Genomic DNA, 19,519 nt, shown 5'->3' with positions numbered 1-19,519 from the left:
CTCTCTGTTCAGTGAGAGCTTGCTTCCTCCTCTCTCTCTCTGCCTGCCTCTCTGCCTACTTGTGATCTCTGTCTATCAAATAAATAAATAAATAATCTTAAAAAAAAAAAATCCCTTCTCACATAGCTCTCTATTATGCAAGGTGAATGGAAATCATTTTCCTCCTGACATTTGGTGTTGGTTCCAGTGACATAAGTGGAAAAGTGAATATACTTGGCAATGTTTTCAAACATTTGTTTGGATTTTCTGTTTTTCAGGAGATGTACGACTAAGGGGTCAGACGGGGGTTCCTGCTGAACGCCGTGGCTCCTACCCATTCATTGACTTCCGCCTACTTAACAGTGAGTAATCAAGTGTACCTGGAAAGGAACAAATGTTTCCTTAAAAAAAAAAAAAAAAAAAAAAATTTACTTCCCTCTGAACTTCAAAACCCTCCGAGGTCTGCCTTCCTTCCTCTCTGTCTCCCCTCCCAAATGGAACTTAACCCTTTGTCTTTAGATTTCCTCCCTAGTGACGTAATTCTGACCCTGCCTACCTGCCTCAGCTTTAGTGAGGATCAAATGAGATCAGGTCAGCTTTAAAAATGTAAGTCTTATGTTACCTAACTAGAATTTAAATAAAAATTTGAAAAGAAAAAAAAATAAACTTCAATAAAGTGGGAAAAATTAAAATAAAAATGTAAGTCTTAAAAACTGTGAAGCCCTATGCAAGGAAGCTTATCCCTTTCATTATCCAGAACATTCTTTCCACCATCATCCTGGACTCAACCAGATGAGATTCTATTTCATTGCTAAAACTCCACAGGGGAACCTATTATGCCGCTGCCCTTAGTAACTATCTGTTGTGTCATTCTCCCTTCTCTATCTAATCGAGGTCCCCGAGATCCATTCTCATGTTTCCAGTAATACTCTTCACCATGGCAGAACCCTAGAAGTCTGGACTTGCTGCTTCCTCCATTATGAATACCTCAGAAAGTCATTCGTTTCTACCTTTCCCCTTCATATACTTCTCCTTATTTGGAGTTTTTCTCAACCTCCAGTTCATAACTCTGTTAATCTCAAATTCCTTTGGAAACCCAGGCCAGTGACTAGTCTCTCCACCTTATTTCATGTCTTCTAACTATGGCAACCATCCGGCACTTTGGACTTAGAGAGGCCGGTGGAGGTAGAAAGTGGATAAATTTCAGTTTGCTCCAAGGTTTTCAGTGTTTGGTTCTCATATCACTTCCCATCCATAAATTTTGAAGTGTTGGGTTGCAACTACATGGTATTACTTTCCTTTGGAATAAACAAGTTCAGCAGAAGAGGTAATCCGATTTACCTTCCCCTAAAAATTACTAAGAGAGTCAAAACTTGCTATCTTTAAATCCTCAAAAGCTCAGTAGGGGATGGAAATGTTTATGATCTTCTAGCTCATTGAACTTCCCTATCGATGTACAATATCTATTTTCTCAGCTCTTTCTGGGACACAGAGATTTGGAGCAACATTTCCATACTAGAGATAACCTCCCCAACACGGCCCCCAAAAATACATTGTAGAAGACATAATTGATTTGCCAAACCGATGCAATATTGGATATATTGGGGGGTATAGTGCAGAGCTCTGATGGTGTCTCTTAAGTTTCCTTATGACCTCCACTAGGCTGTTCCAGCCATCCATGGAAGTTACCCCTTTGACAGTCTCTAGACTATACTGATTTCCAGTTGCCAGGGATATGGTTCCACCAAGCAAAATAGGGATGAGTAAAGGGTTTATTTATTTCACTGTCTCACAGACACCAGGGCTCTCCAATGGCTTCACCTACTAAGTGTGAGATGGAGAAAACCAAAAAAGCCTCTCTCAATATTAGATGAGATGTTATATCATGGTTTCCGGTATGAGGCATGGATGAATTAGGAAAATAGGAGAAACTTCTCTTTATAATTTCAAGGTTCCAAATGATATAATCTGTCTCTAAATTATGCTACTATTAATAAGCAACATCAGCTAATAGCAGTTATCTTTGTAAGTGGGGTTATGGAGTATTTCATTGTCTACATCATAGGTTTCTGTAACACTTGGATTTTGGGTTTTTTACAATTAGTTTTTTTGGTTTTATAACATTAAAAAATGAAAAAATATAAAAAATTTAAACAGAAAACTAATGCAGATAATATTTCACTATATTACAAATCACTTACAAACAGGTGCCATCCTGTTACCCATCTTCTGTAGGTCCTCCAGAAACTTTCTAGTGCCAGGACTCACGCTGGCCTCCTTCCCTTAGTATGAGATGTTCTCTTCTCCTCCACTCCCATTTCACTCCAACTATTACTCATGACCTTCCACACATTAAGTGACAGTGTTGGCCCTCCATTTGGAAATCCACTTTCTCCTCTTCTCAACACTCTACTCTAGATAATTCCTTCACTTATGTCTCTTTATCAGTAAAACATGCTAAAACAATATCTATTTGCCTTAATTGTATTTTGCTTTATGGTGGACTCAATTTCTTTCCTAGATGTATAAAACGTATCCCTAAATAGACTACGAGATCTCAAAGACCTGACGTCTCACTTACATTTGTTACCAATTAGATCAAAAGATCCCCCAAAAAGATTATATTAAATGATTATGACATCTGTCATCCCCTATATTTTGCTCAACAGCTCAGATAGGACTGAAACCCTCTGAGATTTTTCCTTGTCTGTGGTACTTTCCATTCATTTGTCAAATGCCTGCTGTACCTGGTTAGAGAGTTGAAAACAGAATCAATAACATGACTGTGGTCACTCTCCAGTTTCTAGATTAGCCTGCAATTACAGCAGCTTGTCACCAGGTAGCAGCAGGTGTGTGTCTATCTGTGTTCCATATAGTGACTTAAGATAGAATATTTAAATAGAGATACTATTTAATTCTCTTTAATGTCGTTCATGTTCTTGTTGAGATTTGCCTGCCTGAGTTTGTTAACATATGCTTCCTGCCTAAAAGGAAACATTTTAAGTATAATTCTATAAAAAGAGAAAGATAAACTCCAAAGGAACATTTTAAGACTTTCTTCTAAAAATTTATTTTTACCAACTGATTCCAGTTCTACACAGTAAGTACTGGACTAGTTTAAAGTGATTTGTTGTATCATTTACCTTCCTTGTGGGTCATTTTTTTTCAAGTATAGGCAGAAACTGAAGACTTTATTTTCCTCAGGTGCTTGCGCTTTTCCCCACTCTCCCAAGCTAGAATCCGGGTAGGATTTTTTTTTTAAAAGACCATTTATAGTAAAAACCAAATCACCAGAGCCTCTCTCCCCTATGTCTGCATCCCAGCTGCTCTTCTTCTAAAACGCTTAGTGAAATCCATGTGGCTGCCACTCCCTGTCCAAAATGTGGCAGGAAGTTCACCTTCTACCCCCTACTTCAGCATATGTCTTGAATGGCTGGAACATGACTAACAAAAATGTACATTGAATAGTAAGGTCCATTGCACTTCTTCATTGGCCCTCTCAGCTACTGCCCCAACCTGCCATAGCAGAACACAAAGATGTCAGAATTAGTATCTAAAATATGTTTCTGTCAGAACAAAACTTGTAGAGATTAAAACAGATAACTAGAATGAGAATGAGCCAATGAAAACCAATGCAGTAATCTATGCTCCCACCCATCCCTGTCTCATAAATAAGATTTTATTGGCAAACAGCCATGCCCTTCATTTACATATCATCTACATCTTCTTTCCAACAAAGACCATATGACCCACAAAGCCAACAAACACTTAACTGTATGACCCTTAACAGAAAAGAGTGATTAACCCTTAAGTCAGCTTTTTAAACAAAGTTAAAAGTTTATGACATCTTCATAGGTACATTCACCCTGGTCTATTTTCCTTCGTTAATGTCATCTTTTTCCCCAATCCCCAGCGCCATCACTTTACTTTCAAGAATGGACTCACATTGACTTAACTTACTCAAGATAGAAGTGTGAACAGAAACGGAACTTCCTTGCTCATTCAGATTTTAAATTCCTCAGTTACAATTTCCAACTGAACAAACATTGTTCCGGAAGAGGTATCTCTTTCCCCCTATTTTTTGAAGACATGGTACTACCATGCCTATGTACTTGTCTACATATAAGGGGTCAAATCTGTACCTGTTGCCTAGGCAAACTTATTAATGCCATTTTCATTCCCTAAGTATTCTGGTTTAGACAATAATTACAAGGCCAATAGTTTTTTAAAGTTTTTCCTATCAAAAAAATTTACTTCAAGACAACACCTCTTAAATGTCACTTTCAATCCAGGAATAAAGATCTGAAATCCTCCTCATAAGAGACGCATCCAGACCCACGCATTTCTTTATTGAGAAATATGTCAGATAAAGTTACCTGTTGACAGCCAGTTTCATTTACTGTTTATATTTTATATAATTTAGAAAAGAGGCATTTGTGTGAATTTTGAGAAGCTTCTCTAGATAAGAAGAAGAAAAAATGTAGCTTCAGCACCATTGTGTGGGCTCAGGAATCATAGACCTTTAAAGAAGAGGATTGTCCTTATGCCTAAGCATGGAGGGGCAGAAGAGAGGGAGAGAAAAGAATGACAATTATTTTTATTCTGTGTGAGATACGAAAATGGGGACACGGAGGAGGGCAGGACGAATGGGAATGTAAGGACTCAAGTTATCCCAATGCCACTGTCCTACAAATTTATGTCATTCCCTAACTCTGGAGGGAAACGGAGACAATGTTCTGAGAAATGTGTGGCCACAGAGGCAAAAATGTCGCATAAGCGATCCAGTTTTCTCCAGAACAGGTGGCTACAGTGCCCTTGTACCTCTCTGTCTCCAGGTTTAATGTAATCAGTAGGCTGAGTAGATAATGACTAGGTGGAGATGTTCCCATGGCAACCATTTCGGAGCAACACAATGACTTCCACACTCGCTCGCAAAGGAAGTGACATACAAAGCAAACATTCCCAGCGACTGTGGAGCTTGAAGGAATGAGGCAGCTTTAGCTGGAAGTTTTAGGGAGGCACATTTCAGCTGCCTCAGAGAACCTGGAGCCCCAGGGCAGCTACGGTCTTTGCAGGAGGAGGAGGTTAATTGGCTCTTTGGTGTTTCCTGTTGGCTAATTTGCTAATCTTGATCTTTAAAGTTCTATTCCTCCAGATCTGCTTCTCCAGGGCCGTTTTAACTCCACAAGCATGAGGTAATTTTAATAGAGCTACAAAGAGATTTTCCTTTGCCCATTATTGTTGAAATAGAACTAATAAATACTATTTATTCATATATATGAATATATATGTGTTTGATATATTATAATTATATTACATAATGTATATTTATACATATGTATTATACATATACATTAGACATACATTTATACATATAATACATATATTATATAATATATAATTAAACAAAATAATACAAATATTTTGTGTAAATATATAATGTAAACATAAAATAATATATAAATACATAATGTGATTAATATATAAATATATAATTAAAATATATATTATTATTTATTATTATGGAGGAGAAGTGACTCAGAGTTTCAAAGACTTTTTTAAAAGCTGCCATCAGGGATGCCTGGGTGGCTCAGTTGTTTGGACGACTGCCTTCGGCTCAGGTCAGGATCCCGGAGTCCCGGAATCGAGTCCTGCATCAGGCTCCCAGCTCCATGGGGAGTCTGCTTCTCTCTCTGACCTTCTCCTTGCTCATGCTCTCTCTCACTGTCTCTCTCTCTCAAATAAATAAATAAAATCTTTTTTAAAAAAGCTGCCATCAAAGGGTACCCTGGTGGCTCAGGCAGTTAAGTGCCTGCCTTCGGCTGAGGTCATGATCCCAGCGTCCTGGAATCCAGCCCTGTAGGTTCCCTGCTCTGCAGGGAGTCTTCCTCTCCCTCTCCCTCTTCCCCTTTCCCCCAGCTGGTGCTCTCACTCTCTGTCTCTCTCTCAAATAAATAAAATCTTTGAAAATAAATGAATAAAAAAATAAAAGCTGACATCTAAAACATTACACCCTGCAGAAATATAAAATACGTTCACAGAAGAACCATCAACAAAAGCTACCCAGCATGTTACAAACCATCTGGTACTAAGGGATGCCCCCCTCTTAAAGCGGGACAATTTGCTTACAAACTCAGTTTTCTAAGAAAGAATTCCTAGCAGATGGTGAGAGCCTTTCAGTCATCTTCTTAAAGGTGACTCTTAATGTTACCTATGAGAATCACACAAAATGTAAAGGGCTTAAATTAAAATGTTCCAGGGTGAGATGTTTTTGAGGGTATAAACTTGCAACTAGTAGATAGATAAGTCTGGGAAATCCAAAGCACAGCACAGTGATTATAGTCAGCAGTACTGCATTATACACTTCAAAGTTGTTAGGAGACTACATCTTAATTATTCTCACCACAATAATTAAATGGTAATTATATGACCTAACAGAGGTGTTAGCTAACACTGTGGTAATCATACAGCAATATATAAATCAAATACCTTATACACTTAAACTTACACAATATTACATGTCAATTATGTCTCAACTGAAAAAGAGAAAATAAAACATCCTTTAAAAAATGTTATCGGATGTTTAGAAAGAAGTCATGTTCAGATGATATCCAGGACTCCCCCCGAAGTTCAGGCTCCCATGCTCTACAAGCAGAGAAGGGAGATGTCAGCTGGGAAAAGCTCAGACTTCTTGTGAGCACCAGAGTAACACTCCAAAATTTCAAAGTTTAATAGTTGTCTAGAAGAACTACAAGAACTCCTAGAAGAAAGACAAGACAAGACTCTGACTGTGGTCGTGGTTCCTTTCTAACTCAAGGGGGTCATGCTCCATGATGTGCACCCAGGGTCTGTGGCTACAAGCTCCCCAGCACTCCACACGCAGAAATGCCAGACCAGTAGGATGGTTAGCCACCGAAATGCCACTGCATTGCAGAAGACACAACTGAGGTCAGCCTCACTGTTTTACTCACTCCCTGTCACTACTCACCAGTAACCCTTGATGGAGTACCTCCCGACATTAGGCAGTGAGCCAGGTGCTAGAGATACAAAGATAAATGAGACACAGCCACAGTCTTTGAGGAATTTATAGAGACATAAACCTATACATTCTGATGTGTTCTGATACATTTAATAATACATGCATGTATACTAAAAGTATACATAGTATGAGAAACATGTTTGTGTATACAGGATTCAGAGGAGAGCATGATTAACTTTGGCGAAGGGAACAGTTAACTCAGTCTTGGGAAAATAGGGAAGGTGTTCTAGAGGAATTAGAGAGGAACAGCTTTAGAGCAACAATGAAGTGAAAGAGGACTGCACAGTAAGGCCAGCATTTTTACAGTCATTCTGAAACGTGCTTCAAGACCCAAGGAACTAGGAAGGAGTCATCAACAATTCTACTCAACTAGATATAAATTTCATTGGAAGATGAGGTATTCAAGTAGGAGCCAAACAAAGAAGTCAGGAGAGATCATTCAATGTACCTGACTTTCTGGGGAAATCCACAATGAAATAGAAAGGTTTTGCCTTCTAAAGCTAAAACTGAAACTAGCCACTGCCTTTTGTTAGCCTGGCTGACATTGTTTAATAGATTTATTATTTTGTATATGATTGATAAAAAATGGAAAATCAAAATAGGGAGCCCAGTATTTCCTCTGAGTTGTCATTCATTCATTCAACGAATAGAACATCTACTTTATGCAAAGCCAGCCATGAAGCCAAGGTGCCCTGAGCCACACCGGTAACCACACAGCTGGGATAGCTCCTGTCTCCGACAGCCGTGGGACTGGAGTCTGCCAAAGACCCCGCAATATCTGAACAATTCCTTTCAAGTCAACAAGGACAGTGGATAGCAGGGTGGCACTTACTACATCCTATACCTGGGCTGAGGACTCTGAGTGCTCAAAAGGAAACTTTTAGATATTCCCTTACCCTTAAAGACCTCACTACATGGGCAAGACGCACATACATTAAACTATACAAGGAGTATACAAGAACATAAGCAATCTAGTTCTAAAAGAATTGACAGAGACAACTAATCAGAGACAAAAGGCAGCAGAGATTACTGATGTGTTCTGAGCAGGAAAAGCGGGCTTATGGTCTTGTGCTGAACCCTCAGAGATAAAATAGAGTGTCCTCTCGTTAAGGAATTGCCTAAAAGTGAGATTGAGCTGACATATGGGAGACATTAAGTCATTAAGTGGGAGAAGATCCAGAAAGTAGTAAACTATGTTGACTAGAGAGAAAGCAAAAGGCTTTGAATGCCAAGATAAAGAACTTGAACTTGACTCATTAAGCAAGGAAGGTCACCAGAGAATTTTGAGAAAAACATAGACAGCATAAAATAGCATTTAAGAAAATTAACTAACACTCCTATGTAGGAGGGGCAGACTCAGTAAATCAAGAAAAACGTGATCGCAGACTATGGCAGAAGTAGAAAGAAGGTCTAAATCCAGAGACAACATGGAGACAAGGAGATAAAATTTGATGATACTGAATGCTAGGAAATCCTGGGGTGGATCTGGTCACCTGAAGAACTGGAGATGAGATCAACCATGAACAAAGTTGGAGGGTGAGTTGGGAGAAGACAGTGAGCTCAGGGACAGGTTGTTTGCAAGAATGAAAGGGAAATGTCCAAGAGAGAGCTGCAATTAAGGGACTGCAGTGCAGATCAGAAAGGCCTGATCTGGAAGTTCCACTTGGGAATCATGATCCTCCATGAGCCATAGGAGAGGTATCACCAAAACAACGACTTCATTCCACAGACCCTATAATTGTAGTGTCTAATAAGCTTGATTTAGAAGTGTAAGACTACAGATAATAAAACCCACAAAGAAGTCTTACCAGCCATTTATTTACCTCTGTGAGAAACTAGACACCACGATTCAGACACCGCCCTACCTCGCGCCATGGATTCTAGTCAGTACAAACACATTTGTTTATGTCAGAGCCCAGTGGGTTTGCGAACTCATTTGAATGTAGCACAGAGAAATGACCATTTTCTACTGCAGCACTTCTGTGAGTAAAACCCTGACTTCCTCAGTCTTTCTGATATAGTGGCTTCTTTGGATTTATAGAGACAGTAAAATCAAGAGGGAAGCCGGAGTAAATTAAGTTTCTTTTGACTGAAGTTATCCTATGAGTCACTCAGTTAGAATGAGTTGTTTGTTAAACAAAATTAAATTCAACCTCCCACCCAGAAGGAAGCACAAGCCTATCTCTTGTGACTTCATTAATAAACAAAATGAGGGGTTATGTCGTGTCACTGCTACCCTACCTTCAAAGTCTTAGAAGATTTAAATGACTTGCCAAGGGTCCGTATTTAACTCTACATGTGAAAAAAGAGAAAGTGTTCCAGCCTCAGAATCTTTTGTGTGTTTCCGAACTGAGATCTCAGGGTTCCCACACAAGCTCAAGAAGATGGTTTTCTTTCTTAACTAGCAAACCAAATTGCCTTGGGTCACCTGGGTGGTTTATTACTCATGAGTAACCTAAGAAGGGAGGACAGCAATTACTGAGGAGAGTCCCCAAGGGAACATGGCCAGTACAGTGGCACCTAACAAGAGCCACCACCACACCTTTGAGATGGGAGGTGCTCCATTCCAGGGCGAGGCTGAAGGAAGCCAGGTGGAGGTCCCTCTTGGGCGAAGTCCCTCTTGGTCAAGGCCCCCCAAGGCCAGAGGTTTCCTGAAGGCCAAGAAGCACAGGAGGGCTGCTGCAAACACCAGAAATAGCCAAGGTTCTGCCCACCTAACCACAGGCTGCTTCTTTGCCTGGCCCACCATCGTTGTCCAGCCCAGAGCCCCACCACACACACCACACACCCATTGCTAAGTGTGCACTCTAAACCATGCTTAACGGAGGAAGTGGGCAGAAAGACAAAGAGCTTTGAAGTCAGACCTGGCTTTGAATCCTACTTCTCTTGTGAGTGTGGGAAAAGTGCCCAAACTACTCACTGTCCACACCTGTGGAAGGAGACAGTAACATCAGCCTCACTGGGTTGAGGGGAGAGGTAGATGAGATCAGTGTGTCCAGCAGCCTGTCTTGCTTATAATAGGTCCACCGTAGATGTAGTTGAATTTTGGATGTATCTTCTTCCTCCTCTAAGTACACCACCCACACAACCCAGCCACTTCTTCTCCTAAGTATCTATTCACCACTCAAGCCCTCTCCCAGCATTATGACCTTTGCAAAGCCTGCTTGCACCCTCCCAGGGGAATGATGACTCATTCCCTCCTCTGTGCAACCACCACATCTCCAAGAAAAATCCACCACCCTGTAACTGCAAACTTTTTTGAACCTGAATCTTTGGAGAGCATATTTCAAAACGCCCCAGGCTACCTGAATCAGCAAGCCTGGCTCTGGACCTTCCATGAGTATTAGGGAACCACTGATAGAGGTCAATTATGCCACACACATAGTATAACAAATAGTAATAATAATAGTAATAATAATAATAATGTGTGTGGAGCTCTTAGGTTCTAGACCCTGCTTTACATGCTTTGCACAAGATTAATGCATCTAATCCCAACCAGATCCCTAGGAATTAGGCACTACTATTTCAGAGAGAAACTAAAGCTCAAAGAAAAGAAACTCACCCAAGAAATAACTTGTAAGCTGAAATTCAAAGCCCAAAAATCCAAATACCAGAGCACAAGCTCTTAACGATAGTGTACTATAATTCCTTCTTAGAGATGAATTTTAATGGTCAGAGGCAATACATGTATGCAATACATTCCTTTTCTGTGTTGCAGATATAATTACTCATATGAAATATTTTTCATACATTATAATAGTCATTTTCTTTTTCTAGTACATTTAGACTCTCTCCTTTTTGGTACAAAAATGCCTCAATATCTTGGAACAAATATTTCTATAACTTAGTGAGAAGATATATAATCACACATCAAAACACTAGATTTGGCAACTTCTCAGCTATATATTCCTACTGCTCTGGCAAAAGATGCCAAACGACAAGTCGTCTGTTTCATTATCTGAGCTTGTATTCTTTGATAAGAAGGAGAAGGGTGTGGTGGTGACCATGGAGGACACTTGCACGCCTTCCCTAAAGCAGAAGGAAATGGAATTGCTATTGTGACAAAGTCAGATTTGAGGCTGCCACCGGTTGCTTTAATTTTTCTCAAGGGGGAGTTGCTTATTTCCTGTCACGCAAACTGTGCATAATTGAAAGAAAGTTTCTCAAAACGTTGATAATATGTTAAATGAAAAGAAGCAGGATCTTAAGGATGTCGGTTATGTTTTTTAAAATACACTAAAGTTTTAACAGGTGTGGTTTCAAGGTGATTATTATTTCTTTCTTCCTGATATTCTATTTTTTTCTGCCATAAGATGTATCCCTATTATAATCAGAACAAAGGGGATTTTATTAAAAAGAAAAAGCAATATCAATCCAAAATGGATTTTTTTTTCTAAATAAGGTAATACCAAGATAGAGAAAATGAAGATGCAGCCATGGGCCAGAAAACTTTATTTGCTAAACCACCTTGGAAAGATTATTGGAAATTATGAAGCTAGGTACTTCTAAAAGCTATGTATGATACTTCACAATAATGCCTTGTCATTTCAAGAGGAAATTTATTCCAAAAAGCATGAAATCCAAGTTCTAATTCATGTTCAAACAGCACTTTACCTTTGACAAATCTTCTAAATGAAGGCAATCAAGAGGTCTGTTAGCCGGGATTCTCAGTTTATAAACAAAAAACAAAACAAAATGAAAACCAAAAATTAGAACAAAAAAGAAAAACAAAAAGAAAACAGAGATGCTAAGTGACTCTTGCCAAGGTATTGAAAGCGTTAAGATACAGGATTCAGGTCTTTTGACGTTCTGTTTTTCCACTCAACCACAGGCCTTCCTTATTTAAACTTTACCTTATATATAGATAAAAAATTTTAACCCTGGCAATGAAAGAAAAGATCAACCAAGGCCTTCCCCTGGCAGTGGGGGCCGTTGGTTCTCCAACAGTTGTCTGGATTTGGATTCTGGCAGCAGTGTCTGTCCAAACCCCTCTGTCCTCCTGCCTCCCGATCTGAGAAAGAAGAGCTGAAGAGTGCATATCTCCCAGAGCTGGCATGAAGGGCACTGAGCGAGTAGTGCTAGCGCAGCACCTACCGTGGTATCAATTCTCAATAAGGTGGACTGTTATTATCTCTGGTATCTGTATTTCCCTTCTCAATGGTCACATGTAGATGTGCTTTGACAAGTATACAATACATAACAGTAAGGAGTTCTCAACCTATGTTGAAGAAAAGAAAGATGCATCCTCTTTTTCATTCTCCTATTCTTGCAGGGACTTTCTCTTTCAACAAATCTTTATTGAGCCCCCTCTACAATGCCAGACACGTTGCTTTCCCAAGTATGGTTGTAAATAAAGTGATAGAGAAAAATAGAGAAAAAACCGTGGTTGAGAATGTGGGAGAGAGAAGGCTTTTTTGGTCTTGTTTTTGTTGTTGTTGTTGTTGGTTGGTTGGTTGGTTGGTTGGTTTGTAAGACATTCGAGGATGCTGAAATTATGGTGAGAAAGATCTAGTTGAGAAAGAACAACAAGCCATATGGGACAGAAAAGTCACAACTGGGAGTAAAGGGTCCTAAAGAGTAATGGGGACAGGAGGACTGGTCTTAGAAAAGGAGGCAGCTCCGGGCACCTGGGTGGCTCAGTCAGTTAAGCATCTGCCTTCGGCTCCAACCATGATCCCAGGGTTCTGGGGTCCAGCCCCGCATCAGGATCCCTGCCAGCGGGGAGCCTGTTCTCCCTCCCTTCCCCATGCTTTCTTGTATGTGCACACTCTCTCTCTCAAATAAAGAAATAAAATCTGAGAAATGAGGGAAGGAAGAAAGAGAGAGAGAAAGAAAGAAAAGGCAGCCCCTCTTCCAATAGAACAAGTAGAAAGAAGGAAAGAATGTCTGCATAGTTTTGTAGGTTTTGTAGCAGAAAAGTAAGGAATTTCCCACCTAATGCCTTCTACTTTCTCTCTGAAGTAGGAAACAAGGTGGGGAGTCGTGGACACTGGGCATTGGAGGACCCTCTGAACTTGATGGTTGTGTATTTATTGCCCAGAGAACAAATTCTGTGCTCCCCCTGGCCACCAGCCCTCGGTATCAGAAGTACCACAGCTGTGGAACCACTGAAAGAGAAATTCCTGCCATAACATGGTGGCCTGGCCCCACCTTTATTGGCTAAGCATCTGCCACTGCTTTCCCTTTTTCCCTTTGTGTGAGCCATTATAGAAAAGTCCATCACTGTTCCCATCCTACCCCACAATCTCACCTCTCCCTGAGATACAAAACTGCAAAAAAGGAAATAATCTCACAACAGAGACTCCTCTCTTTCCTGTGGGTGTGTGTGTGTGTGTGTGTGTGTGTGTGTGTGTGTGTGTGCGCGCGCGCGCGCGCGCGCCCGCGTCCTTGCATAATACAGTCTATAAGGAATGTTTAGCCATGGAAACAAGTTTTACCTCCGTCTCCCACGGATTCTACTCTGTCCCACATACCCACCCCACTACCATGGAGAGGAGGCAATTCTTTGCGTGAAGACAGCTATGGCCGTCGCTCGTTTCCTTCTAGGCAGAGGCTGCGTAGTGTTCTCTCCTTGTTCATCTTTCCCCATTGGTTCCAACAACAATGGAAAGACGTTTAGCATTTCCAGGTTGCCAAGAAATTAGTGAAGTAGAAAATACTTCCCTTAGCGTAGATGAAAAGCCATTCATCCCCTTTCCCTCTCTCACTCCTCTCACTCACTATGGGTGGACAATCCTTGCCATATGACGAAGGAAAGGCCACCATCTCTTTTCTTATTCTTTTCTCATTCTTTCATTTTATGCCTTACCACAATAGCTCTGTTTTCTAACTTGGAGATAATTCTGGTAAAGACCAGAAATCTAAAAATCTATGCCAGAAGTCTCCTTGGGAGACCTGGAATAAATCTTGTTTTGTTTTGTTTTGTTTTTTAAAGAAGAAAAGTTAAATTAGATCAAACAATTTATATTTACTGAGCCACTACTGTGTGCCAAGCTATGAGTTATAGGAGATACAGGATGGAAAAAAAAAAAAATTGGGGGGAAATGGTGGCACACAACTCAGATAAACACCAGATAAACTGACAGGTGCCAAGGAAGTTCCAATGAAGAGATCACTGGACCTTCTAGGGAAAGACTTCATCAGGTGACTGGCATTGGCACTTGGACAATGATTAGATCTTTGTAAGTGGAGTTTTTTTAAGGACATTCAAAATAAAGATCAGTGGTGTGAAAATGCTGGATTCATGCAGAGTGAGTGTCTTCAGACCCTAGAGTCAGTGCTTAGTGGTGAAAGGAGGGAGTTGCAGGGCTGGAGGGAAGGTAATGAGAATTAATGTTAAAACCAGTCTGAACTTTTACACACAATAAGGATCGGTTAGAGCAAGAACAGGGACGATCTTAAATGGCAGTTTGTCGTTTACTCTGTAAAAAGAATAAAGTGGAGAATTATTAAAGGCTTGTGAGTAAAGAAAAACATTTTCTCACCATTGTATCTTGCTTATTATTAGCAAGTGGTTGCTTCTTGCTAAATTTGAAACTAAGTTTCGGAAACATGGCCTATTTTTCCTGGTTCTGCGATGAAAATGCATTCTCTGTCACATCAACTCCTTTAGTCCAACCTTCTCTACCTTAGATTAAGACTTCTTTATCAACATGCTTCATAAAAACAACATATACTGGTCTCAGGACTCAATCCCATTTCAAATTTCTTACATAAAAAGTCCAGGATCTCAAGCCAATATCAATATACAATCTGCCGTGGTAACTCTAAAATAAACTGATATGTATTGAAAGTGTTCTACATGCCATGCCATATATATATATATATATATATATCTATCCTTATTTATGGTATACACACTGCAATTGCTGGGATACTCTTTTCCATTTGCTTATTCACTAAATAGATACTTACTGAGAATCTATTATGTGCCAGGCACTATTCTAATAGCTTAGCCCCTAGGTTGGGAAAGAAACAAAGTTCCTTCTTTTAGAGGACCTCTTTTCTTGAGATGTTTTCTCTATCATTTATCCCTCTTGATTATAGCAATAATTATTCCTTAAGGAGCAATATTAGCTTTCTAAAGGGTCAACATGACTTATGATACCATTGATAGTCTTACTACCCATGTAAAAAAAATCACAGGCAAATAGATTTTAACACCTCTGAGGGAAATCTCTTAAAAGAGTTGATTAATGTATTGAAAGACGAGCCTTTTCTGGTCAGTCAAATGTTCTCTTAACTCAGAATTGCCAAATATGGATAACCTGTTTTGAAAGAATTCTAATATAACCAAAATGCCTAACACAAAAGCTATTTGAGGGTATAACTTAGTTTGTCTTCAATGACTCATGACTTCTCAGAATCTTAGAATTCTTTAGAGCCAATTATTTTAAACAGCAATTATTAACTGGGACGTCAAAGCAATCTTGGAGAAGAGTTCAGCTTTCTTATTTTTAAAAATTTCCATTAGCTGAACCTATAAAGGCCAGTCATGCCACCCGAGATTTTGAAAATAATCTAAAGCACTGGGTTTTTTATTTCAGCTGTTTGGAAATGACTAACAAGAGTAACACAATGGATGAACTTCATCGAACATTCATAGCTGGATAAGTAAGAAACACCCACTACATGGAAATTAATAAGAAGGCATGTCACCATAGTCTTGTGACAGGAATGTTCTCTCAGAGTATTTTGAGCCATTAAATAGCTCTCTCCACCTTAAATCACCTTTGGTATTATTTTCTAAGTTTCTTAAATAGAGAAGATGTAAGAGAAGGAACAACTGACGCTCCTTTAAATGATACAAAGCACTGGTAACCATTAACCAACAATAATGATGGCATGAATAATAGAAAAGTGTGACTTGAGGGGCACCTGGGTGGCTCAGTTGGTTAAGCTCAGGTCATGAACTCCAGGGTCCTGGGATCGAGCCCCATGTCAGGCTCCCTGCGTAGCGGAGAGCCTGCTTCTCCCTCTCCCTCTGCCTGCTGCTCTGCCTACTTGTGTGCGTACTCTCTCTCTCTCTCTCTCTGTGTCTGTCAAATAAATAAAATCTAAAAAAAAAAAAAAAAAAGAAAAGAATGAAAGAAAAGAAAAGTATGACTTGAGGTGACTTAAGGACAATTTTAAATTACATAGGAAAAATGAAAACTTGGGCTGAAGTATCAGGAAATTCTAAATTCCATTCCTTAAATTGTAGAGCAGAATTGTAAATGGGGCCAAGAAATAGGGCAAAGCATCAATCAAATCGTATATTGTGAGAAAAGCTATACAAACAAACAAACAAAAACATGAAAATTACTTTGCCAGACAAAATGAAAAGCCAAATGATAGCATGTGTGCATCCGCTCATACCAAGTTTAGGCCGTCTGATTGATTTAGAGTTTAATGCTGTAGCCCTATCCATTTTCTTCTTGGGACTAACGGAAATTAATTTTGCATTCATTCTCATCTTGCATTCATGAAATATAAGTTCCCAATGAAAGAAACTCTATTTTGGGGCATGTGGGTGGCTCAGTGGGTTAAGCCTCTGCCTTCAGCTCAGGTCATGATTCCAGGGTCCTGGGATTGAGCCCCACATCAGGCTCTCTGCTCAGCAGGGAGGCTGCTTCCCCCCCTCTCTGCCTCTCTGCCTACTTGTGATCTCTCTCTGTCAAATAAGTAAATAAAATCTTTTAAAAAAAAAAAAGCGCTATTTTGTTCACTGCTAGTCCTGGTGCCTAGAACAATGCTTTGCACATAGTAAGGGTTTGACAAATATTTGTTGAGTGAAAAAGCATGTTAATCAAAAAGACCTGTTGCTATAGATGATGTAGTCTCTTCTTACCAAAGTTAAATTACACATGATATGCTTAGAGCAGCTGAAGGTTTTGCCCAGTTACAAGACATTTTTCAAATGAGTTTAGTAGAGTATCTTCGTTAAGATTATCAATATTATTTGGTAATTGCCTTTAAGTCATGTTTTCCAAGTGAGCAATCTTCCTTACTATAGACCCTCCAAAGCACCTGTTCCCAAAGTGCACTATGTGTATGGAAGGATGAACCAGGTTATCTTCTTGTTACCAAAAACAAACAAACAAACAAACAAAACCTTCTTTCTTTTACCTTAATAGTTACCTATTTGTTTTAATGCATACTAGGAAACAATGTAATAAGCACATCTGATCTGGTTTTTATCGGTACCAAAATTACAAAAGATATATGTCAGTACACGTGAGTTTGTTTGGTTTAAAAAAAGACATTAAGTAAATAGTGGTGTGGGCAGATGTGCTAAAAACCATAATAATGGCATGTATATGACTAAGTTTGTGGCAACTCTGATCTTGGTTCCCGCTTGGAGCAATAAGGCTCACACGGGAAATCCGGCCTTCTTGTAAAGATCTTCCTAGGCTACAGGCAGGAATCTGTTACTTCACCACCTTTATCAGCTAAGTTTGTATCTAATAGAATAGCTTTAAGCCCTCTCAGCTCCAGTGTCTCCTTTTTACAGCAAATATTTTTATATTTTTACTATCTTAAAAGGATATCCATAGCCTTATTCACTTAAGTTCCCAAAAACTCAATCTAAGGTTCCAGCTGTATTATAAAGCAGAAATCAAAAGCAGTCTGTGACTTAAATTGTGTTTCAACACATAAATGCTTAGGCATAAGCCCCCCACCAACACCCCAAAGGGCATCATGATGTAGTCACATGGCGCCCATTCATGCCGAATCACTGTGAGTGTGACAGCCACTAATGCAGACAGACACGGGTGTGTTCTATGGGTGACACAATCAGATATCCTAGGCAGTCCTGCCACTCTGGTGGTTTCCTAAGATACAGAACAAGTCCTGGGAGATCCTGTCTACCACCCCTCCCTGCCGAAATGACATCCCTCCCTTAATTTGCAAAGCAGTTGCTTTCCTGAAAAGGGAAAGTTAAAATGGTGCAAAAGAATGCTTTGTGTTTATATGTAAAGCAGGGGAAGAGGGTCAGGTTCCAGGTTCAGATCATTATAAAAAGGCTTTCCACCTACATGAATACAGGAACGGCTGATAAAAGCTGAATGAGATACAGGACCATCATTGGATGTGTGGAACTGTCCCACACACTTCAGGCCATCTAGCTTCGCTGGATTCCTTCTACTCTCCAGCTGGGCCCTTTCCATAATTACAACAACCAAAAATGCCCCCAAACACTTCCCAAATGCCTCCCACACTGATCTCATAAATCCAATGGCCCTATTGGGGTTGTTTCTTAAGCTCTTCATTACTAAGGTGTAATTTATTAATCCACTTTGGGTTTTTTTATTTATCAATGATGGCTTTTGGTTATGAAGTATCTTAAAAGATTAGCTCTAGGACTTCTAAAGCTATTATTATAATATTCCACGTTATTATTATTTCAGACATTTTATTGTTTTATGGCTTGTTAACAGTAAAATTTCTCTTTGGCTTAAAGTTGATGAAGAAGAAATATTTCTTTTTTGTTTAGAAACATATTTGTTACATTCTTGTTAAACACTTCACTACATGCCTCACACAATGGGTATCACTCCCAAAGAATAAGTATTCTTAAAGCAAATTTCAGAAACTTTGGTTTTTTTCAAGGAAAAATATTTCAGAGTTGGGGATCCTGAAAGAATCTGAAATACAATATAACTAGAAATATGGTTACTGAAAATCAGATACTTCTTGAATTATCTAAGCCTCCCAGGGCTGCAAATTTTGACAGTATAACTTTCAAAGCAGATTCTTGGCATAATTTTGAGTGGGTTTCGACCAAGTCGTGCTTGGAAATTTGCAACTGTAGCATTCGGGGGGGGGGGGGGGCAAGAAAGAGAAAAAAAAAAAAATTAATGAAAACTTTCCTGGGTGAAAGACCTTAAACTTAACTGAACTTCTTCTGAACTTTACACCCTGTTGTGATTTTTCTGACACTTTGAAGAATAGTTCTGGAGAGCCTCCAAACAGCACACTCCTCACTCCGTTCTTAAACAGTGTGAAATCTGTCAACCCAACCAGGTCACTAAGAGGGCAGACCATGAGTTGTCTTTACTGAGAGGTACGTTCTGTAGGACACTGCAGAAGCTGGGCAGATTTTGCTTTTTACCTAGAGGTAGGGCCTGGCAATTTGAGAAAAACACTGATTCCCATTCATTCAGAAAGCCGGCTCAGTATGTATGTTTGTTTCAGATATGCCCTATACAAGTTACAAAGTGATGACTTTATATTCATCCCCTCGATTCTTATCAGAAAGCTGATCATTGAAAATAACTAACAGAGCTTTATTTGCAAAGAAGGAAAGTTTAAAACACTTGCCTCAGCTCAAGATAGAACCTGATTTTTTTAAATTAATTCTATTGTGTGTGACTAAGAAACAATATCAGTTAATGAGAGGCGTGGGAACTCTTTTGATGCCTGTTCTACTTTTGAAGTTTTTTCTACCAAGTTCCTTAACCTTTTGTTACTCTGTTTCTCTGCTTATAAACCTGGAACAATGATAGGCATTATTAGCTC

At 39.4% G+C, this 19,519-nt stretch overlaps 1 protein-coding gene across 2 annotated transcripts in view; it reads left to right on the top strand.

The window, feature by feature from the left end:
• PDE7B (phosphodiesterase 7B) overlaps window positions 1-19,519 on the top strand; it is a 310,619-nt gene that overhangs the window by 235,255 nt on the left and 55,845 nt on the right. For both annotated transcript variants that reach the window (XM_032339434.1, XM_032339435.1), the window contains one exon: window positions 258-341. In XM_032339434.1, coding sequence (XP_032195325.1) covers window positions 258-341 — 84 coding nt within the window. The remainder of the gene's footprint in view (window positions 1-257; window positions 342-19,519) is intronic.

Source organism: Mustela erminea, chromosome 4 (genome assembly GCF_009829155.1).
Source record: "Mustela erminea isolate mMusErm1 chromosome 4, mMusErm1.Pri, whole genome shotgun sequence".
NCBI lineage: Eukaryota > Metazoa > Chordata > Mammalia > Carnivora > Mustelidae > Mustela > Mustela erminea.
This window is presented reverse-complemented; position numbering and strand designations above follow the sequence as displayed.